This window comes from Crocodylus siamensis, chromosome 3 (genome assembly GCF_052110815.1).
Source record: "Crocodylus siamensis isolate JL-2025a chromosome 3, ASM5211081v1, whole genome shotgun sequence".
Lineage (NCBI taxonomy): Eukaryota > Metazoa > Chordata > Crocodylia > Crocodylidae > Crocodylus > Crocodylus siamensis.
Window position 1 is genome coordinate 111322942 of NC_143397.1, and position 23985 is coordinate 111346926.

The window sequence follows — 23985 nt, forward strand, 5'->3', positions numbered from 1 at the left end:
TGGAGGGAACAGAGCAGAGGGGCAAGGCCAGTGGTGCTGGCCTCACCCCCCTGGGTCTGCTCCTTGGAGCCAGGGTGCACTCCCCCTCCCCCAAAGAGCAGCCACCCAGGAAGGGGAGGTGTTGGGGAACAGGAGAGGGGGGGTTGCTGGTGGCTGCGCTCCAAAGTGGTGGGGCTGGGGTCTGGGCTGTTCCCAACCTCCCCTAAGTGATGGGGGTAAGGGGGGGAATGGCCCTTGGCCCTGGCCTGACATGGTGGTGGGAGGTGGAGAACTCCCCCAGCCTTGGCCTGAAGTGGTTGCGGGGAGGCAGTGAGCAGTCCTAGCACTGGTTCAGTAATTATAATTTAATTTATACAGATAACAGTAGGAAAATAAAAAACAACTTTCTGTTACCTTAGTTTTACGTGTGCTCAGATTTAACCAATAATATACACAAGTGGGATAAATTTGGTAGGTAGAGGATTTGTTTGCTAAAATAAAGTGAAAAAATAAATGTTGTATTAGTATACTCTTACATTTATGGAAAAGCAAACTCTAGTTTCACATTTCTGCACAGTGAAAAGCTTTTATTATTCACGGTGACATTTTATCATTAGTGACCTATATAAGAAATCTGAGAGCGACCTCAGGGTTGTTGGTTGTAGTCATGTTGGTCTAAGGACATAGACAGACAAGGTTCTTTGGATAACATGGTATCTTTTATTAGACTAACTAAATAGTTGGAAAAATTATTCTTTGCACACTTTCAGGCACAAACTCCCATTGACAGACCATTAACAATTTATTTTCCCCCTGCACCTCCAGGCACTGGTGCAAGGACACTGGTAACAGTTTAAACATTTCTCTGCCCTTATATTCTTTGGGCTAATGCAGGGTTGGGCAGTTATTTTGGCTGGAGGGCTGCTTACTGAATTTTAGCGAGGTGTCAAGGGCTACAAGGGCAGCCCTGCCACTTGATAGGTGCCCCACCCCCTGGTCACCATCATGGGATCAGAAGTCCCACCCCCTAACTGACCTTTTCTACTATAAGTCCCTCCCCTTGCCCGTGGACATACTCCTTTCAACAAGGGGGTTTGCCATCTCAGAACCAGAAAAATACCAAATTATATCCTAAAAATCAAACCTCTACTACAACATTCATTATTTTAATTTTCAAAAAGTATTTTTGTCTTGATTTGCATGTGACCACATGTATAGTGTACGTAGAGGTGATTGTATAATAGCTTAAAATGAAGTCTTACTCTTGTATATTGTGTGGCAGGGTATAGGTGGGTAGGGACTATGAATGTGGGGTATGGGTTTGTGGGGGTGGATAGGTTTGGGAGTGTAGGTGTGTATGGGGTTGGGAGAGTGTGGGTGTGTGTATGTAGGGTGGGGGAGCATGTGGATGTGTGGGCTGGGAGTGGGTATGGGTTTGTGGGGGGGCTGTGAGTGTGTGTAGGGGGAGGGTTGTGGCATGTGTGGAGAGGGAGGGTTTGTCCACAGCTCTTGCTGTGGCAGGCAGAGCCCTGGCAGCATTTCTTCAAGCCAGTGTTCTGTGCTCCTGGCCACATGCCCCCACTTGCCACCACTGCCCTTCTCCTGCTGCTTCTCAGTGTCCCCTCACTGCTCTGGAATCGCATCCAAGCTGCACGGCTGAGACCACAGGATGCAGCTGGAACTGCATTGGGCCACCCAAGAATTGCCGGGGGCTGGCCCAGCTCCTACTGAGTCCTGTGGTCCAGCAATGCAGCTGGGAACCACATGGTGGTGGAGCAGCTGGCAGGCAGGTGGTGGGTGGGGAGGAGTGGCAGCAGGGCAAGTGGTAGCAGGCAAGGACGTGGAGGTGCAGAGACAGCTGGGTAGGATCATGGGGCCTGCGCTGGTACACCAGGGCCAAGGTTGGCAGGGGCCCAGCGTGAGGCAGCAAGCTCATGGGGCCTAGTCTGACCAGGGGCTCTGTGGAGCCAGATCAGCTCCCCACTCTCCCTGCTGGTGCAGCTGAGCCTGGCTCTATAGAGCCCCTTCCAGCCCTGCCCTGCACTCCTGCTGTCCTGCTGTGGGCCCTGGCTGGCACTGGCATGGGCCTTGCACTCGCACCCAGTTATTACCACATTCTTGCCCCCACCACCTGCTTGCTGCCATTTGTCTGCTTTTGTGCTCGCCACTTTGGCACCACATGGGTCCCAGCTGTATGGTCGGGTCCACAGGACTCTGCAGGAGCCAGCCTGGCCTAGCCCTGAGGATTCGGGTAATCACCTGCAGTCCTCCCCTGCTGCCCTGTTCTTAAATGAGTTTCTCTTTCTGGTGGAGGGAGGTAGAGAACCTCCCTAGGGTTCCAGGCCTGAAGCCTCTGCTAGGCAGAGGCAACCAGCTGGGGAAGGGGTGGGGCTGGGCTGGTGGGTCCTGCTGCTGCTGGATACCCTGTCATCTTTGACAGGCAGCCAGGGGCAGACAAATATTATTTTTCTAAATTTTTAGGGGTTCTTTGTTTACACATGTTTTGGCAAAATCTTTAGCATCTTACTCAGGTGTTATACAAGCATCTTAAACCCATGTCACATTAGCTTATGTATATTTAAAAATTCAAGAAACATTAGTAACTTAATATTAAGACTCACGGGAATCTTAATTGATCTTGTAACTAATTTTAAATAGTTCTATACTTAACTGTTTTAAGTATTTGTTCCCCTTCTTTGCCTGTGGCAGATTGGGTTGGTTGCATAGTTTTAGTAGCAGATCAGGTAAGGATTTTTATTGGATGGGGTCACATACCAAGGTAGAGGCAGTTCAGCTGGTGGTTTGCACAAGCTGTTAGCTGAGGTCTGAGCGGTGGCCAAGGGTTAGAGTCCAACCCAGGGCCAAAACATGAGACAGAACAGGGTCAGGTTGGATACCTATGAGAACCAAGTTCCATCAGTACAAGATGCGAGGCAGAGATCGTCGTCTGAACAGGGTCAGCAACATCATCTAGAGTCAGGGTGCAAAAGCAGGGAAACAGCAGAGCAGTACATGGACAGCAGGAGTTTTGTTGTCCAGTCAGCTTGTCCAGGGAACAGGAAGCCTTTATGTAGGTGGGATGGTCCAACAGAGGGCTGAGAGCCTCAGTCCAATCAGGGGCCAGCAATAGAAGGCCTTCCCCTGGCAGAGTCACTTTCCTCCCCACTCTGTCTTCTCCCATGAGCTTTGACCTAGTGAAGGACTCAGCTGGTGTTTGATCCCCAAGTGCTGCCTGTCCCTGGGACCTTTCAAAGTACCCCTGGTTGACAGCCTCTGGCATAAGGGATAGGAAACAGGAAGGAAGTACTTGGGTGAAAGGCAGAGACCAGCACAAATAAATACCTTTACCATCTTCTTAAAAAAAGAAAAGAAAATGCCTCAAAGCCAACAAGGTAGCAAAAAAATATAAGTGGCTGTAGACATGCTAGAAGATCCATGATGGGGGGAACCTGAATACTTAGCTTATAAATAATATTGACATCATAGGTATCTTGGAAACATAGTGGTATGAGGAGAATCAGTGGAATGATAGAATAGGTTATACTGGCGGGAGTGGCATCCTGCATCAACAGCTGCATCAAATCAAATAGAGTAGGCTTTTTGTCCTTTTTTGTGGGGGCGTGGGGTGTTTTTTTCCAATTGGTGAGGTACCATAGAATCTCTGTGGATAGAAACTCCATGTTTGAATGGGGATGGGGAGTGGGGAAGTATGTTTCAGGATATACTATTGATTGTCCCAATCCCATTGTTCCTCCTCCCGACCAGGATGGCATCAGCAAGCTAGAAATGCTAAGGGGTTTGAGAGGGGCTGCAAAGGCAGAAAATACAATAATAATGGGCGATTCCAAATAGTCACAAATAGACTGGGTCAGTCAAACATCAGGCTATAATGCAGAGATCATATTTCTTGATGTTATAATAAATAGAGTTTCTCGAGATTTAGTCCTCAAACCTACAAGAGGAAAGGCTATTATTGACCTCTAGACCTAAGTAGTGCACAGGATTTGGTAGAAAGGGTTAAGTGTTACTGAGCTGCTCTGCAGTAGTGACTACAGTGCAGTTGGGTTTGACATCTAGGTGGGAGTGGAGAAAAGAAAATCTACAGTACAGGTTTCCCTTGCCAACCACAGGGGTTAGGTTCCTGAAAGTTCCTGTGGTTAGCAAAACTGGTTGGCAAAACCAGCAGGGCTGGGGGAGCAGAGCCTGTGGGTGAGGGATGAGGGGCACCAGCAAGGCTGTGGGGCAGGGGGAAGAGGGGGAGTGAGAGACATGAGCAGGGCCAGGGAGGTCATGGTGAAGTATTTTCAGACTGTACCCCCTCCTTTTCTCTGAAGCATGGATACTCAAAACCATGGTTGGTGAGGGAAACCTGTAGTAGCTCTTTAACTTTAAAAAGAGAGACTACACAAAGTGAGGAAGCTGCTTAGATGGAAGTTAAATGGGGTCCCAAGAACTTGCAAGCAGCATGGGAACAGTTTGAGAACACTGTATTGGAGAGAGAGAGCAAATGCATATCTCAAACAAAAACAGGCATGCAGACCAAAAGAAAGCCAGTGTGGTTTAATGGCAGAGTTCATCTTTTTGAAAGAAGCCTTTTTCCTGTTTATTGCCTATGTAAGTCCAATCCTAATGAAGAAAATAAATAAGAATAAGCTGGCAAATCAAATGTAAAAGTGTAACCAGACAAGTTAAGAGAATGTGAGGAGTAACGATAACATTTCTGTAATTGTTAGAAGCCAGAAACCTGCCAAGAAGTCAGTTGGGGCTTTGGGTGATCAGGGTGGAAAAGGGGTGCTAAAGAATGACAGCCATTGCTGAGAAAAGTAAATGCATTTTTTGCATTTGTCTTCACTGTAGAAGATGTTAGGGAGATTCCCCAACCAGATCCACTCCTCTTTAGGGACAAGTCAGTGGAGCTAACCTGAACTGATGTTTCAGTAGATAATATTGTAAAGGAAATTGATAAACTAAACAGTAGCAAATCACCAGGACCAGATGGCATTCACCCTAGGGTCTTTCAGAATCCTAAATAAGAAGTTGCCGAACTCTTACCTGTAGTAGGCAGCCTATCACTAAACAGCCTTGGTACTAGAGGACTGGAGGGTTGCTAGTGTGACTCTCATATTTAAAAAAGACCCTAGAGGGGATGCAGGGAACTACAGCCCAGTGATTCTAACTTCTGTTTCAGGAAAACTAGTAGGAACAAAGAAAGAGTTGTTGTGGATGAATGTGAATTGCTGGGAAGGAATTGGCATGGCTGTCAAAGGGAAATCGTGCTTCACCAAACTACTGGAGTTCTTGGAGGGTATCAAGAAGCAGGTGGCTTAAGATGTTCCAGCTGACATAGTCTATTTGAATGTCCAAAAAACCTTTGACAAGGTCCCCCCCTGCAGAGGCTGTTACTGAAGTTAGGTGGTCATGGGATTACAGGGAAGGTCCACTCATGGGTTAGAAATTGGTTTTAAAGTTTAAAAAAAGCCAAAGAGTGAAATATAAATGGTCAGTTTTGGGGATAAAAAGAAGTAAACAGCAGAGTACCCTAGGGTTCTGTGTTGGGACCAGTGCTGTTTAACATTCATAAATGATTTGGCAAAGGGGGTGAGTAGTGAGGTAGACAGGTGCAGATGGTACAAAATTATTCAAAGTGGTAAAGACCAAGGTGGGCTATGAGGAGCTACAGAAGGATGTGGAACAGTTGGGCAATTAAATGGCAAATTAAGTTCAGTGTAGCTAAGTATCAGGTGATGCACATGGGCAAAAATAACCCAAACTATACTGTGATGGGCTCTACATTAGCTGTCACCACACAAGAAAAAGATCTGGGAGTCATTATGGGCAGTTTGCTACGCAGCCATCAAAGGCAAACAATGTTTAGGATTATTAAGAGGGGAATTGTGAACAAAATAGAAAGTGTCATTATGCCCCTTTATAAAGACATGGTGTATCCACAACTTGAACTGTGCTCTGTTCTGGCCACCACACCTCAAAAGGGGATAAAGAGGAACTAGAGAAGGTACAGAAAAGGGCAACAAGGATGACTAATGGAATGGAGGGGCTTCCGTATGATGAGAGACTAAAGATGCTAGGTCTATCCAACGGTGCTCCACCATCTGTCTCTGTCTGTAGAAAAGGGATGCTTTGTAAACCGTTATATAGCGAACTGAAAGTAAAGAGGATTTTATTTACTTTTTCAGCATACAAGACCTAGGGGCCACAAAAATTAAACTAGTAGGTACTAAATTTAAAACTAACAAAGGAAGGTCTTTTTCATAGTGTGTTACTAAAGTGTACAATTCATTACCACAAGATGTGAAAGCTGACATTTAGCCAAATTCAAAAAGGAATTGGACAAATTCTTAGATGCATCAGTAGCATGTCAGTTAAACGTACAGCTTCTAAATCAGAACTTCCTAGACCTTAAATTCTGGAGGTTTTAAGTGGGAGAGAAACACTAGAAAAATCCCTGGTGATACCCTGTTCACTTTCCCTTTCAGCAGCCACTCTTTACCCCTGTGTGACACAGGATACTGGGCTAGATGCAACCATGGTGTGAACCACTAAATGGCAATTCTTACTATGTCTTTATTTTATAGGAAAGCCAAAAGGAACTTTGAGGCAGCCGGGGTTAATGATTATACCAGATGAAGGCAGCAGAAGACCTATACCTCCTGTGCAGAGAAGCAGAGGGAGTTCATATGGAATTGCTAAACCCAGCATGGAGACATTTCCATGTGTTTTGCCCTCAATAGTTGGAAGTGGACCATCCAAAGAGGCTCCAATGCAGAGACATGTGACAATGATAAACAGGTCTGTATGTGTGCATATGTAGCATGGTGGTTAAAACATGCAGGACAAAAGGATTATTGATCTGTTGGGTCTGTCTGAGTGAGGAACCCTGACTTCCCTACTTCTGGAGTGGCACCCTTTGAATGGCTATATTTGTTTTGTAGTACTCTGAGGGTAAATTTTGTACTGTTAGAAAGGGAAACTTTTTTTCCCCAAGAATAGACATGGTACATAAATTTACAGACCAACATTCATGTGGTGATTTCATATATAGTTATCAATGTTGCTACAAAAATGGTTTAGCTGTACCACTGTCTACAGCTATAGATGCAGACATGCACAAGTTTTAACTTGCATAAGATCACTTGGGTGGCAGCAGCAAAACCAGAAATAAAACCTAAACCACCACCTTCCAGGTGTCACTTATTTGCACTCTAGCTGCTTTATTCAGTGTATGCCAGGGATACAGCCCTTGGTGCCATTTTATCCGGCTCCCAGCGCTGCCAATAGGTCGTGGAGTTGTCCTGCATGCATTGCATGTGGTGCCTGCTCTGGGACCACATTGCTTATGGCACCTGCTCCGACCATTTGGGGACTGTGTGTCCACTCCATGCTGGATTCAGCGCATGTGAAGGAGAGGGGTGGAATGATCCCAAAGTGGGTGACACCGGCACAATGATATACAAGATGCATTCCAACTGTTTTGGGACACATGTTGGATTCCGCATGGAGCAGACCTGTTTGAAACAGGCACCACACGTAGTGTCATCCTAGAGTAGGTGTTCTGGGGGAATGTGTTACACATAGCACCCGTTCCAGGACATGCACTGGATCCAGCTTGCAGGGCCAGTCTGTGGGCCTGATCCAGCCCATGAACTGATACTGTATCACTCATCTAACCCACAGGGTCAGCTGTCTTTGACATCCCTGATGTATGTAGTTTAGAAGTCTTAATTTTCTTTTGTTTATGCTTTGCTATGGGTGTTTTACACACAATTGAAAGGAACAGAATATGTTGGTTTAAGATCTGAAAATGCAAGTAGATCCAGGTGAAAACATTGTACTAAGATAAAGTAAACTGTCTTTTTATTTGTGGTATTTTCTTGTATACTGCATACTTCTAAATAAGGTGTGCACCTTGTTTTTTTGAAAGGCAGATTTTAGGAAAGAAAAATTTTTGACAGTTATGGCCCAGAGGTGGCTTTCTTGGAGAGGTTGCAGCTGCAAAATGGCTGCTGCTTCTCTTGGCAAGCAAGCAAACAGTAGGGGCAGCGTCCAGGACTAATCTTCTTGTAGCTACTACTGAATTCACAGCAGCTTTTGCATCTCCACCTGAAGTTAGAACCTCTAATGGTTGGTTTGAAAGTTAATGTTGTCTTTTCTTTTTGGATCATTATCGCTCCTCTTATAGGATGTTGACTAGTTCAGTGCTAATATTCAATATGATATGCACAATCTCTAGTTTCTGTTTAATGCAAGGAAGTAATCTTTGGGATAAAAATGGAAATGTATATCAAAAGATTAAGGTATTGTAATACTTTATTGTAAATCCTCCATAATCCACTGAATTGGTACACATTGAAGCATAGGCACCAATTTTATTTTTGCTGGGGAGGAGCCCTGTGATGGACATGTGGAAAGCCTTATGCATTTCAAATGACAGCCTTCTTCCCAAGGGGGCCAGGGTCCTTAGCACCTATGCATTGAAGTCTGACAACTGGTATTTTCCTTGGTATGTGGACATCAGTACATAGAGCACAGAGAAATATAGATTTTTTTTTAATAGTCTTTCTTTAAACATCACTTTAATGAGGCACACAACTGAAAAAAAATAGCAAGTTTAGATGTTGATCTTTCATTCTCCTGTTACAAATCTATCATGTAACTATCCTTTGTCCAGAACTCTGTTTTGACAGTCTGGTGCTATACTCCCAATGATGACTGGCTTTTGATTCTCTTGGTAGAAAGCTATGTTTGGTTCTGCTGTTGAGGGAGTTAGCAGAACACTAGAGAATAATTGTCAATTTTCAAAGTTATTCTAACATAACAAGCAATTAAAAAAATCAAAGAAAGCAACTTTAACAGAAAGCTTCTATATTTTAAACAGCAAAAGGTGTTTTTTGCTTAGCTCTTTTCACCCTTGAATGCAGCATCTGACTTGCTGGGTCTGGATGAATTCAGATAAGGGCTTTAGATGCTGTTTTGCTGGTTTAGCATTACACATGTTTTCGTTCTTTGGTTCTAAAATCCAGCTTGGCTAACAGAATTGCTGCACCATCATTTCTCTTTATGTATTGCTTATTGATGCACTGAGTCATCAAATGATGATGCAGATAATGTCCTTGTTCCATCATTGTGATTGGGCTAAGTTTCCGAATAGCTTTGCTTTATCTCGATAATACTCCATGTATTATCATTGTGATTAGTTAAAATATAGCAAATATTTGAAACAAGATGTGAGCTGTCTGCTACTTCCCCTAAGGCATAGCTGTTGTTGATACATATCAGTATGACAGTTTAATCTCTCATGTATTAACTCTTTTTTCAAAAACCTGAAGGGAACAATCAGAACATTCTGTTCGACAACAGTGGGTGTCAGGGAGTGTTGGGAGACCAGAGTGAGAAACTAGCAGCAAGTTAAATTTCACTCTTGAAATAATGGGGTTTATTTAATTCTGACTCTTGCTTTAAGAGCAGTACAGGCCCCCAGGTTCATGCATCTAAAGTATAGGTATTGTATAGGTAAATCTGTTTGTCTTGCAAGACAGTAGATTTGCACCAAGACATTATCTGTGAGTGTGGCAGTTTTATGGCAGATATATAGAGGCCAATTCTTGTGACAGTTTCTTCTGCATTTACGGTATGTGAAATTTGTATCTAACAGTCTAACGTGGTTTAGGGTTCTTCCTGAGATTTCTTTTCTTCTGCACATTTGGCTCTTCTTTCCTCAAAAGCCTTCATTCCATATTTAATAGACTGTTTCCAAATGCTTTGATCCTCCATAATCTTTTCCCAGTCATTTGGCTTAATGTTCATTGCTTTCATATCTCTTGAGAACATCTTTGAAATGGAGATATAATGCCTCCATGGTCTTTCCTGTAAAGAGTTATTCATGCAAGAAATCCTTGGAGAATTCATTTTCCACATGACCAAGCCATCCAAGTCAACACCAACTGAGGAGAAAGAGAATGAATGCTTAGAAATTTGGCATATTCTAATACCTCAGTGTAGGCAATTCTGTACTGTCAGATAATTGCTAGGTAGCATAAGTGAAAGCTGTTGAGGTGCTTTTATTGAATAGTGTATGCAGGATGTGCTGCCACACAAGTGTTGATGGTGTAAGCATGGTATACTTTGACCATGGTCTTAACAGTTAGTGTGTTCCATGTGTCTGCATGCTCATGACACCTGTATTGGCAAAACAGTAGGCATTCAGTTCAGCCTCAAGTGACATATTGTTGGTAACAATGGAACTAAGGTATATAAACTTAATTACAGCATCCAACATATTTTTGCCTATTTTGATTTGCCAGTGAATCGGTGTTCTAGCCCAGTGGTTTTCAATCTGCAATCTGTGGATCCCTGTGGGGTCTGCAGACTTAAGGGGTCCACAAAAGATGACTATGATCAATCAAAGTGTGTGAATACCCACACTTGCTATTCAAAGGTGTCTGCACCTCCATTCAATTATTGTTTAGGGGTCTGCAAATGAAAACAGCTGAAAACCACTTTTCTTGTTTTTGGTCTTGATGCTGCTTTGGAAGACCAAACTTTTGGCAGACATACTCAAAGTGACTCATGAGGTTTTGAAGGCAAGATGGACAAGAAGCCCTGAGCCAGGATGGTGGGAGTATCTGTGAAGGAGCAGCTAATTGCTTAATTGATGATGAGTTAAGCTGCTTTGTGTTTTCCTCTTAGGCTGTGGGTACTAGTCCCCCTTGTCCCTCCTCGCTCCTCCCTCCTGTCTGCCCTGCTGCCTTCTGTCTATTGCTTGTGCACCACAGTTTCTCTTCCCTTCTACCCCACCCCCTTCCCTGCCACACTGCTAAACAACAACTGGTAAGCTAACTGGTTATCACTGCACTAATAGTGATAACCTTACACATCCTTAGTAGACATCCAATCTCTTACAATAATTTGAAAAGGCCTTTATTGCTGACAAGGTTAAAGGCCTTGGTCAGGTCAATGAGGGCCATTTACAGAGAGGTCTCCTTTGTTCCCTATAAGTTTTTCTCAGATTTTTTGGAGTAAAAAGATCATATCTGCAACAGACCTACTCACTCTGAAGCCACACTGTGGCTATGTCCATACGAGACACTGACCGTGCTGTAGCTCTACGCAGCACAAAGCGTGATGTGACACTGCTGCACAGTCAGGATCACCAAGAAGCCATGTGGGGATGCTGCTGCACAGTAATGCCAGTTGCTGCACAGTCGTTTAGTACTTGTCTATGCAAGGTACTAAATGACTGTTCAGTAACAACTGCTCAGTCAGCATCTCATGTAAGTCCAGCCTGTGACTTAGTAAACACTCTCAGCAAGCTTCTCAAGTCTTCTGAGCACCCCCAAAGCAAACAATGCCTAGTAGCAAAATACTATGATTATTTGTTACAGTTGCTGTGGTTCCCTTTTTGTTCTTCTACAGAGTGACTATATTGGCATCTCTTGTATCTTATGGTGCAGTCCCAACTGCCCCACCTATATGAGCTTCTTGCTGTTAGAAAGAAACACAAGTCTCCCACACTTAGTCATGGAGAAGTAGGACTGGAAGGGACCTCCAGAGGTCATCTAGTTCAGCCCCCTGTCTAAGGTAAGATCAACCCTATCCAAGCCATCCCATGTAATTATAATATAAATAAAACTGCTCTCAACCCTATCACAACATAAAACTAACACCCTAACCCATCACAGATAAAGCAGGGAAACTGGCAGCCAGTGTCTTGCTTCTGTAAAAAGTTGTCAGTGTATACTCAAGGGGCCACACCCTCCACTACAGAGGAAAGCAAACCCCCCGCAGTCTGTACCAGTCTGACCACAGGGTAAAATTCCTTCCTGATCCCAAATATGGCGATTTAATCTGACCCTGAACAGAGGGGCAAGACCCTCTAGCCAGGAATCTCTACCTCTCATCCCAGCACAAGCTTTGGTACACCCTAGCCAAAATCCCCAGCCTTGGCTATAGTCACACCCAGTGCCTTTGAGGGACGCTTAAAAACACCCAGGCATATACTGCAGAAGAAGTGGTGGGGGGGCAGGGGCAACTAGCAAAGCCCAGAAGCATGAAAAATGGTGGAATGTAGACATAAGTATGCCTAAATCATCCCTGACCAGTGGCTGTCCACTCTCAAGCTCTCCCAGCTTAAGAGTCCGCAACTTCCCTAGGCAGTCTATTCCACTGCCTCACTGTTGTAATGGTAAATACATTTTTCCTGCTATCCAATTTAAAACCTTACTTTGTAGTTTCAGGCCACTAGTCTGTGTCCTCCTCTCTGCAGCAAGAGAGAAAAAGTGTTCTACCCCTGCTTTATGGCAGCCCTTCAAGTATTTGAAGACTGCTGTCATATCCCCTCTTAAGCACCTTTTGCAAGTTGAACAGGCCTAGCTCCTTCACCTCTCCTCATATGACCTGGTTTCCAAGCTCATTAGTTTTTGGCTTTTTTTAATGGTTGCCTCTGGACCCTCTCTAATTTGTCCACATCCTTTTTAATGTGGAACCCTGAACTGCACGCAGTACTTCAAATGAAATCTAACCAGTGCCATGTAGAGGCAGTATCATCTAATACTTTTGTCAGTGCAGCCCAAAACTGCATTTATCTTTTCTGTGGCTGTATCATGCTGCAGACTTATTGAGTCTGTGGTCTACCAGGCTCCCAGGTTCTTTTCCATAGGGCTGCCATCCAGCCATGTGCCCCTCATTTTGTATTTGTATTTGATTATTCCTTCCTATGTGTAGTACCTTGGATATGTCTGCATTGAACTTCATTCTGTTGGGCTTAGTGCAGCTTTCCAATCTGTTGATCCTTCTGAATTGCTCTTGCATCCTCCATGTTTGCAGTCCTTCCTGGTTTCATGTTGTCCACAAACTTGCTCAGGAAGCTTTCCATGCCAGCATCTAAATCGTTAATAAACATGTTGAACAGCACTGGGCTGAGGACAGACTCCTGTGGAACTCAACTTGAAACTTCCTTCCATTCTGCCATGGAACTGTTGCTTGCAGATATTAAGCCAGTTATCTATTCATCTTGTACTTCTGTCCATACCACACTTCTCCAGTTTGTTTGAGAAGGTCATGTGGGACCTTATCAAAAGCCTTGCTGAAATCCAGATACACTATATCCATAGCATTCCCTTACTGTACCCAAGTAGTTAACTTGTCAGAGAAGGAGATCAGGTTTGATATGATTTGTTTGTCATAAATCCATGTTGGCTGCTTGCAATCAGCCTTTCTTCCTCCAGGTCTCTGTGAATGGCCTTCCTCTAGGATATGCTCCAGTCACTTCCCAGGTATTGGAATAAGGCTAACCAATCTAGTTCTCCAGGTCCTCCTCTTTTTAAAAAAAAAAAAAAAAAGGGGTGGGGGGACACTATGTCGACCCTTTTTCCAGTCCTCTGGTACCTGCCCTGTCTCCCATGACTTCACAAAGATCGTTGCCAGAGGCTCCAAGGTTTCCTCTCCTAGTTCCTTCAGTACCCTGAGATTGAAGCTCATGTAGCCCTGCTGACTTGAATTAACTGAGGCCCAACAAAAGCTGTTTGAAAGTCTCTTTTGTTATCTCCTATCAGCTTGCCCACTTGCTTAACCAAATGATCCCCATCCTTTTAGGATGTGTCCATTAGGTGTCTGGCACCTTCATTTTTTGGGGAATGCTGCTTTTTCCTAGGGCCCTGCCACTGGCCATATTTGTCTGTGGCTTTACTTGACTCCTCAACAGTTGGAATATCATCAAGCTCTTCAAGAACAGACAGACCTAATAGTTAAGGCCTGTGTCAGTAACATCACTTTCTCTTGAACAGAATTCAAGATAAGATTCTACCCATCTTTCCATCTTTCAGTCTACTATATTTTTGCTGTCTGTCTGTCTTTAATTAAACTGATATCTTTGCAGTCAGACCTATCACTGCCTTGATTCCATCATACATGCCTCTGTTTCCAGTGTCAAATGCAGATGGAATTTTTTTGTAGTTATAGTCAATAATTGTTGGTACAGTGTCTTGATTAAGAATTCTTTCAGAACCATTCAGTGGATCCTCAGTTGTTCTGAAAAGATTGTTTCTAACAGCAAAGCCTATTCCTTATACATGTGTATCTTTGGGAGCTTTCTTTTGCCAGAAGAGTGTGTAGTGTTTTTGTCCTTAGGAGCTAGTTGAAGCCGGGGGTACATCTTGCAGGGATGCAATATCAATGTTCGACCTGTTTAATTCCATTAATTAGAGAGGCTCTGAGGGCATCTCTGTTTAAAGCGCCTGAAGCATCTTGTGTATCAGTGTCTCCATGCTTCAAAATGGCAGTGGGGGCACTTCAGATAAAGCTTGTTGAATGAGCTTTAGATAAGGTGCCCCGCTACCATTTTGAAACATGGGGGTACTGATATATGAGATGCAGGAGGCTGCTGGAGTGCAGTAATTGCCATGTTCCAGCAGTCTCAATTTTAATAGCCTGCTCCAATACGTTGGAATTACAGCATGTCGGAGCAGCCTCCCTGCTTGTGTATAGACACCCTATGTGACTATGAAGCGGAGTATTTTTGTTGCAAGGCTAGTATATAGAGAGCTGTCAATCCACTGGATCATGATGTATGCATTAAGAGGTTTAGCCAGGTGCCTGTTGAATCTGTTTGTGGCTGACCAGCCCAATTTTAGAGTGACACAGCTTATTGAAAGTTTCACAGATCCATGTGTTGTCTGAGTTGGAGTCCAAGACTACAGCATGCTGCTTCCTCCATTCTCACTTTGCACCCATCCTCTGGATCAGACCTGATGCATGCTGAGTTGCACCCAGTACCACATGTTCCTTCCAAATTGGACAGGACTCTGCACACTCCTCCTAGCTTTCTCCATTGAAGTTGAATGACTTCATATCATCTTTGCACACATTGTAATGCCATAAATGGTGACCTTGCTTTCTACACCTGTCTCGAATCTTACTGCACAAAATATTCTTGGGAATATGGTCTCCTCCCACTTTTTTCTGATGTGGCAGAGCATTCTCAACTTCCTCCTGATAATGGTTTCTGTGCGTGTCAGTCCTACATGCTCTAGCTCCTTTGTTTTGGCATTTTGTCTTCCCACTTTTATTTTCAGGATTTTGCACTGGCATTTTATGGGGAAGCTGTTTAGTCTCTTGATGTGCCTAGCATATGTAGTCCATGTGCCTGAACCATAAAACAGGGATGATAGCATGCAAATCTTGTAGATTTGGATTTTTGCCTTAGTTTTTTCCTTGTATGTTTCTAGAATAGCCCAAAAATCTTAGCTGATCTTCTGATTTTGTTAGTTCAGTCTGAAGGTCAAGATTTCTGTTGATTGTAGAACCCAAGTAGCAAAAACTGGTAACAATGCCAAGAGATTTACCCACCAGAGTAGGGTCAGGCACTATTTTTTCCACCCTTTAATATATGAGTCTTCTTAAGACTAATTATCAGCCTGAAGCTCTTGTGAGACACAGAAAATCTGCCCAAGAAATTTTGCAGGGAAGATTCACTGTGGACAGCTGCATCATCCAGAAGTAAGAAATTTCTCGGAACCAGCTCTTTCACCTTGTTTTTGTTTGCTCTTACACCTTGCAGTGTTGAACAGGTCTCCATCTACTCTGGTTCAAAGATGAATGCCATCATTGCTGTCCTTGAATGCATGAAGAAGTAGGAATGCAAAGTAGATGTTGAAGAGCATGAGGGCCAGGATGCGCCGCTGGTTCACCCTGTTGTTGATGTCAGAGACTGATCCTTTATTTTCATACACTACGGTTTCCCTTACCTTGATGTAGTGAGCAAATGATGTTCAACAGTTTTGGGGGGTGGGGAGGGGAGGACACAACAGCCCAGTTTCTTCAGAACAATGACCGTATTGAAGGCCTTTGTCAGATCAGTGAAGGCAATGTACGCTGGTATTCCTTTTTTCTCTACACTTCTCTTGCAGTTGCTTGGCCGAAAATATATCAGTGGCAGAACGTTCTGAGTGAAAACCGCATTGACTTCAAGATAGATTCTTTCAGCTAGAGATTGCAGCCGAGGGAGCATGATGCAAGTGAGGACTTTTTTTCTGACATGTTCAACAGCAAGATACCTCTGTAGTTGTCACAGTTGCTTCTATCCCCTTTGGGTTTTTTTTATATAATTGTACAATTATACAAAAACAAGGCAACACTAGTAGCACTGTCTATTAGGGCTGCCTGTTACTTAATGATAAGTGTTTGGAAAACTCGTCTCAAAACATTACCAAACATGATTTATTTGGGTTGAAATGTCCTATGCTAGGTATCTGTCGCACCTAGCGTGAGTGCATGAGACCAGTCCATGAGCCTCATCTAGCCTGCAGACTGCTCCTGCACTCCTAATTCGGCTCCTGGCTTAGTGCTTGACCACTCAGTTAGGAAGTAGAGTACCTTGGGTTCTATGTCATAGCTATCTGGATAGGTTTGGGTTTGGAGCCTTATCATAGGGGATTCTGGTTTTCTGCGTTTAAAAAATCCAATATGCTCTGATTTTTTTTAACATCGCCTGCCCCCAAATCTACATTTTTGCATGATTAAAATGAAACACCTAGATAGAGACAGGAAGGCACTGGTAAGGCTTCTAAATTGCTTTAAAATTGTAAGTATATCAAATTAAACGTTGTATTAAACTGACACAGAGACAATACATTTACTATTTTAAAGTAATTTAGAAGCCCTACCAGTGCCTCCAATCATTAAATAAAATAAATTCTAGATACCTATATATTTTTGCATTTGATTTTTTTTGTGGTTTTTTTATCATGGAAAATCAGAACTTTCCCCTGCCCCCTTCGCTCACCAGCATATGGGTCCAGCTGCAGTTATCCCCCGCTGCTGCTTTGTGGCACTGAGCAGTGCAAATACGCTGGTGCCCTTCACTTCTTACCCACTGCTCCCAGGTCCCAGCCCTCCAGTGTGTGGGCAAACTGGGGTACCTGACTATAGACATCCCTACAGGTTGTGTGAGGGCGGCAAGTGTCCCGTTCCCTTCCTCTCCCTCTCCCCCCCGACTTGTACACCCACAGCATGACACAGGACTGCAGCCTGGCTTGACTGGCACAGGCAGAGCCATGTCCATGGCCCACCAAACAAGACCCAGCACTGCAGATCTGGGTGGGATGGGCTGCAGCTGAGGTGGTGCCAGGCAGGCAGTGTCACTGGGAGGGGGCTATGGGAGGGAGCCTGCACCCACCCCAAAAATCGCCGTAGCTCTGTCCCATAGCCCACCTCTCAGCACCACCGCCACACACAGATTTGGGGGCACATAACCCCCACTCCATATGTTCTCCCAGATGAGCGGCAGGAACAGCGGTGGGAGCTGCTGGACAAGCCGCTGGATGTACTTCATGCAGTGGTGGGAGCCACCCCCTTCTCTTTCCTTGCCCTCTGGATAAGCCACAGCTCTGTCCCACACCCCTACCCCACACCCTTCTCTCCGTGGGGGCCTTGATCTGCCTGCCCTGCACGCTTCCCTTCTTCTTCCCCTTCCACCATGCCAGACTTACCAGCTCCTCACTGCCTACGTGCTGCGCTGTGGCTGTGCACATGTACGGGCCATTTATCAGTCACACCAGGCTGATTTCCAATATAGATAATTTTCTTTATATCGGTGCTGATCCAATATTGGACTGATGTATCAGTGCACCTCTACTGTTAAGCTTCCAATTTATAACATAAACTTATTGGTCCCAAAGTTCATCACTGTTCTTGGTACTGTTGAATCTTATCTTATCCCATGTCTGCTTCGCCAGTCTTCAAGGCCATCCAGTTCTTGTCCCAGTTCTCTTCCACCTCAATAATGCCACTGACTTAGTTGTTCATAGCAGATTTCATCAGTGTACTTTTTTTTTGCCCTATAATGCCAAGGTGACTAATAAAAAAGAGACCCAAGATGAATCCCTGAAAAACTCCACTAAAAAGAAACTCTCTCCAGCCTAATACTTTCTCTCTTAGTACTACTCAATGCTGCCTTCTTTCCAGCCAGTTCTATACCCACCCTGTGAATCTCCAGTTTTTCTAGGTCATAATATAAGGACATTTTCCAAGTGATTTCAGTAATGAATGGGTAGAACCTGTCATAGTTTTAAATTATAATGAAATAAATATGAAGTTCAGAGTCTAACCCTATCATTTGAAAGCACACAAACTTTTATATTGATGGAAACTAGACTTGGGACTCATTGAGACACCAACACACAATAATCTGTTTTACTAATGGAGCATCAAAAATGCATAACTTAAGAACATAAAAAGTGCCATTCTGGGTCAGACCATTGGTCCGTCTAGCCCAGTATTATGTCTCCAAAAGTGGTAAAAGTGGATGCTAGAGGGGAAGAGCATTGAACCAGGCATCTCTAGAGCGATCTGTCCCCTACTTGGTATCCATCCTGGCATTCACCATTATTGGTTTAGAGATGTCAGAGGAAACATTTCCAACTATTCTGTTCAATAACCATTAATAGATGTATCATATATGAATTTATCCAGTCCTTTGTTTAACCTGGCTATGCGTTCTGCCTCCACCGCCTCCTGTGGCAATAAATTCCATATGTTAACTACATGTTAAGTACAAAAAAAAGTATTTTCTCTTGTTGGCTTTAAACTTATTGCCTACTGATTTTAGGGGTGCCCCCAAATTCTAGTATTCTGGGGCCTGGTGAACAGCAGTTCCCTTTTGACTTAGAATCACAGAAAATTAGGGTTGGAAAGGATGTCAAGAGGCCATTTAGTCCAACCCTCTGCTCAAAGCGGGACCATCCTCAGCTATATCGTTCCAGCCAAGGTTTTGTGTGGGTAGCCTGCTCCAGTGCTCTACTATCCTCTAGTGAGAGAGCTTTTCCTAAACTTCCTTTGCTGCAACTTGAGACCATTTGCTCCTTGTTCTGTCATCTACCAGCACTGAAAACAGTTTAGCTCAATCCTCTTTGTAACTACGCATCAGGTAGTTGAAGGCTGCATTTAAATCCTCCCTTAGTCTTCTTTTCTCCAGACAAAATGAACCCAGCTCCCTCAGCCTCTCCCCAGAAGTCCTATGCCCCAGCCCTCTTACCATTCTCTTTCCCTCCTACTGGGCTCTGCAATTTGTCCACATCCTTTCTGTAGTGGGGGGGAAGGGCCAAAACTGGTAATGGTGCTCCAGATGCAGACTCAGCAATGATAACATTCCTACTAATGCAGCCCAGTGTGTTGTTAGCCACCATTGCAACAAGGGCACAGTTGGCTCATATTCAGCTTTATTGTCCACTGTAAACGTCCTTTGGTGCTTAGCCAGTCAGTCAGGCCCCAGCCTGTACCATTGCATGGGGTTGTTCCGTCCTAAGTGCAGGACTGTGCACTAGTTCTTATTGAACCTCATGAGATTTCTTTTGGTCCAATCCACCAGTTTGTTGAAGTCTCTCTGAATTGTAGCCCTACCCTCCAATATAAGTACAATTCCCCCTTATTTGGTCATCTGCAGACTTGCTGAGGGTGCACTCTATCCCATCTTCCAGGTCGCTGATAAAGATATTGAACAAAACCAATGAGTAGAGCACTCCACTTGATGATACCAGCTGCCAGCTAGACATTGAGCCATTGATTACTAGTCAGGTGATCCTGTCAGTTTTCTATCCACCTTATAGTCCATTCATCCAACCCATACTCCTTTAGCTTGCAAGAATATTGTAGGAGACCATATTGAAAACCTTACTAAAGTCAAGGTATATCGCATCCACTGACTTGCCCTTGCTGATTTATCCTAATCATAGTCTCTTCCATGTGCTTGGATTCCTTGAGGATCTGCTTCATGATTTTGCAGGGACTGAAGTGAGGCTGACCTGTTTGTAGTTCTCCAGATCCTCCTTCCTTTTTTTTTTTTTTAATAGATGGACCCTGTATTTGCCCTTTTCCAGTTGTCTGGGACCTTTCCCAATTGCCACAGGTTTTCAAAGATAATGACCAGCAACTGCAGTTACATTGGCCATCTCCTTCAGGTCCATCTCATGTGGCCCCATGGACTAGTAAATGTCTATCTTTTCCAACTAGTCCCTAACCTGTTCTTTCACCACTGGCTGCTCAATTCCTCCCCAAACTGTGCTGCCAGGTGCCATAGTTTGGGAGGTGACCTTGCCTGTGAAGACTGAAGTAAAGGCATTGAGTACTTTAGCCTTTCCTGCATCATCTGTTACTGGGTTGTCTCCCCTGTTCAGTAAGGGACTCACACTTTACTTGATCTTCTTCTTGTTGCTGACATGCTTGTAGAAACCCTTCTTATTACCCTTCATATCCTTTGCTAGCTGCAGGGAACTGCTTGGTCGATATTCTTTGTGCATTTACAGACCTCTGTTCCTCTCAGCCTTCTCTTTTCCAAACTGAAGACCCGAGACTTTTTTTAGTCTATCCTGTTATGGTAACTGCTCCAGGCTCCTGATCACTTTGCTTGCCCTTTTCTGTACCTTTTCTAATTCTACTACATCCTTTTTATGATGTGGTAACCAGAATTGCACAGATATGTGGATGCACTGTGGATTTATATAGTGGCATGATGCTCTGAATCTTTCTTCCAGTCTTCCTCTTAATGTTGGTCAACATTTTTATTGGCTTATTTTGGTCACTGCTGGATAATGACCTGATATTTTAGAAAACTATCAAGAGCAACTCCAGGGTCTCTTTCCTGAGTCATAACAGCTAGTCCAGAACCAAGCATTGTATACATATAGTTGAGGTTTATTTTTCCACAGGTGCATTATCTTGCACTTGTGGTCATTTTTTGAAGTTTTTCTGCCATTTTCTTAAGCCTGCTTACTTAGTGTGAGATCTTTCTGCAGCTCTTCTCTATCAGCTTGTAGCTAAGGGTGTGAAAAGTTAAACCATCAATCATTTAACCTATAAGCCCAGTGATAACTGGAAGCCCAGTGATAACCAGGTAGCTTACTGGCCATTGTTTAGCTCTGGGTAGGTGCAGTCTGGCAGAGAAGGGGCAGAAGAGAAGCCAGGCAGTACCCCAGCAAGAACCAGAAGGCATCAGGGCAGGCAGAAGCAAGGGGAGAGTAGAAGGAGCAAAGGGGACTAGTACCCCATAGCCTATGAGGTTAAAGAGGGAAACAGCAGGCCAGCATAATGACCATGGATCCTGGTTTTCTGTTTGCCATGGAAAAACGGGGAAAAAAAACACAGATTGTCCCTTTTACCCAGGAAATGCACAGATTTTCCACTTTTGCAAAGAGTTCTCTGCAGGTTGGCAGAGTTCCAGCCTTCAAGGGTCTAGGGGGAGCAGGAGGAAGGCAGTCAGGCAGAGGGTGCCGTGTGCCAGTGTGTGTGTGTACATGTGCACCTGGCTGCTGTGCAGCCTGGAAAGCAGGTCTCACAGGTAAGACTGGCAAGGGGGCAGCCCACATCCCCCCACTCCCCCAAGCTTCACTGTTCACCGTGCCACCCATGGGGGAGAGGGAGCTGGGCTCTACACTCTGTTCCACTACAGCAGTTCCTACTGCATTCTGGTGAGCTAAGGGGGCAGGGGGAGCTCTGACTTTCCATGATACTCCCCCCCCAATCAAACACCAAAATGTATGGCCACTTAGAATGTATTTTGTTGCAGTGATTGAGGCACTGGTAAGCTTCCAAATTGCTTTAAAATTGTACATATATCAATAAAACTATTGTGTTCAATTGATATATGTGTGTGTGTGTGTGTGTGTATATATATGTATGTTTTTTGCTTAAAAAATAAGTAAATCACAAATTCTCCGATTTTAAAAACCCCAAATCCACAATTAAAAAGAAACGTGTACACACACGTACACGTGTGTGTGCACGTTTCATTTTAATTGCGGATTTGGGGTTTTTACAGTTGGAGAATTTGTGATTTATTTATTTTTTTTAAACAGAAAACCAGGATCCCTAGTAATGGCTTATTAATTAAGCAGTTAGCTGCTTATTCACAGGTGCTCCTTCCCTCCCAGGGCCTTGCTTCATGTAGGCTGTGTTGTCTGGCTGGGCTTGCTACCACCACCTGCTCCGCCTATCAAAGGGCCCCCAGAGTGACTCCCAGCATCAGCTCCGTGTCTGAGCTGCTTATGGTTAACTGCTTAACCAATATGATTATAGGGTTTTTTTAACAGTGTTTACATCCTTGCTTGTGACTTGACTACCCAGAGTAATTTGTTATTATCTGCAAACTTGGAGACTTCACTGTGTGTTTTCCCAGTCGCTGGTGAAAATGTGAAACAAGATAGGGCCTGCCCAACAGATATCCCTGTGGGACACTCCATTTCTGACCTCACACCATCCTGAAAAGTAACCATTTAGCCCTAGCCTTTGCTTTCTATCGTTTAACTAGATAGTCCACAAAAGAACCTTCCTTCCAATCCTGTGGCATTGCAGGGTTGGTTTTTTTTTCAAGTCTTTGACGAGGAACCTTGTTGAATGTTGTTTTTAAATCTAAATATGTTATGTCAACTAGATCCCCCTTGTCCATGTGCTTTTTGACATCTTAAAGCACTCCAGTGGACTGAGGCAATGTATCCCTTTACAAAATCCCAGGTGATGTCTAGTTTTGTAATTTGATTCCATCTACACATCTGAAACTTCAAATGTAAAGTATTGCTACCACTCATTTGTCTGATAACTTAATGACCAAGTAAAATATAGCCCCTACCCCATTACTAAAGGGGCAAGGGTGCATGGGCTCTCCCCCCATACACACACTTTCTCCACTTCCATTCCCCTCCCATGCCCTTTCTTGGATCTGCTGGGTTATTGCTTCCTTTTGGGGGTGTCCCCCTACCTGCTTTGGATGTGGTGTCCCCACCTCTTTCTCCAACCTTTTCCTTGCCCTCTTGCTTTCACTCCTTCTTTATTTTTGGTCATTGTTGCTCACATTTTTCTGGGTGCTACTGCAGCCCACTGACAAGAATGAGAATTTTGAAACCAGATGGCATTGGGTCCAGATTCAAGTCATCTCCTGATGACCCAGTGGCAGAAGTAGAAGAGTTAGGTGACCTGCATCACCCATTATCAACTCAAGCCACAGACCAGAGAGGCAGTTTGGCTGCAGGAGCCACAGGGAAAGGAGCCTCGTGCAGAGAGACAAAGGAACTGAACTCAGAGCTGGGGGAGCGGTGGCCCCAGGTGGCAGTTGCATTGGGAATTGGATACAGTTCAGAACTCATTTGTTCTTTTGCTTGTTACTTGATGAATCTGAGGCAGATCATTTTGGCTTTTAATGGAGTTGATGCTTAGGATTGTGGGTGATCCCAGTGTTGGTAATTTGGGCAATGGCTTTAGGGGGAACAGAGGCCATGGAAAGGGGGAGCCCATGAAGTACCGCCAACCTCAACATGATTGGGAGGGCAGAGGGCAAAGACTGGGAGGTTAACTATGAGACAAGCAGGAAGAAGCTGGCCAGGACTGGCAGGTGGGACACATGGTGGTAGTCCTCAATCCCGCAATACGCTGAGTGTACCTAAAGCTTACAGCCCTGAATAGTAGGATCAAAGTTAATAGGCACAGTAGGTTTAATAGGGTACAACATAACACTCAGTTTTTTGTGTTTTTTGGAACCATCTAAAGTCCATAAAATGGCTGGGCTAGGGGCTAGGTAACCTTATAAAAAGGCAGCCCTATAGAAAGAGAGCAATAAGAAGAGTTGCTCTGGGATAAGCAGCTCAGGAGTGGGACTGCCTTAAGGAGGCTTTTCTAGATGCTAGTGACTTTAGGTGTCCAGTGCTAGTGTGTTCACTTGGGGCAGGCGGGTGGTGCGCATATATGCTTTTTTTCCTCTCCCCCAATGAAGTGACAGAGTAACGAGACTTGCTGTGGGTGGGACTGGCTTAGCTAATTGAAAGGTAGAGCTAGGCTAGGCAGCCCCAGCAAACAGCATGAGCAGCAGACTAGAGGGAGTTTGCCATAGGGAGCCAGGGAATAAGAGACTGCATGTGTTTATGGGCCCAGGTACAGGGGTTTGGTATGTGGGTTCCTGTGGTGTGGTTTTCTCCCTCCACATAGGTGTTCACCAGAGAACACAGGAGACAC

General features: G+C 44.3%; 1 protein-coding gene across 2 annotated transcripts in view; it reads left to right on the forward strand.

The window, feature by feature from the left end:
- Positions 1 to 23985, forward strand: part of TDRD7 (tudor domain containing 7) — a 104499-nt gene that overhangs the window by 25553 nt on the left and 54961 nt on the right. For both annotated transcript variants that reach the window (XM_090038982.1, XM_090038983.1), the window contains exon 4: positions 6573 to 6786. In XM_090038982.1, coding sequence (XP_089895108.1) covers positions 6573 to 6786 — 214 coding nt within the window. The remainder of the gene's footprint in view (positions 1 to 6572; positions 6787 to 23985) is intronic.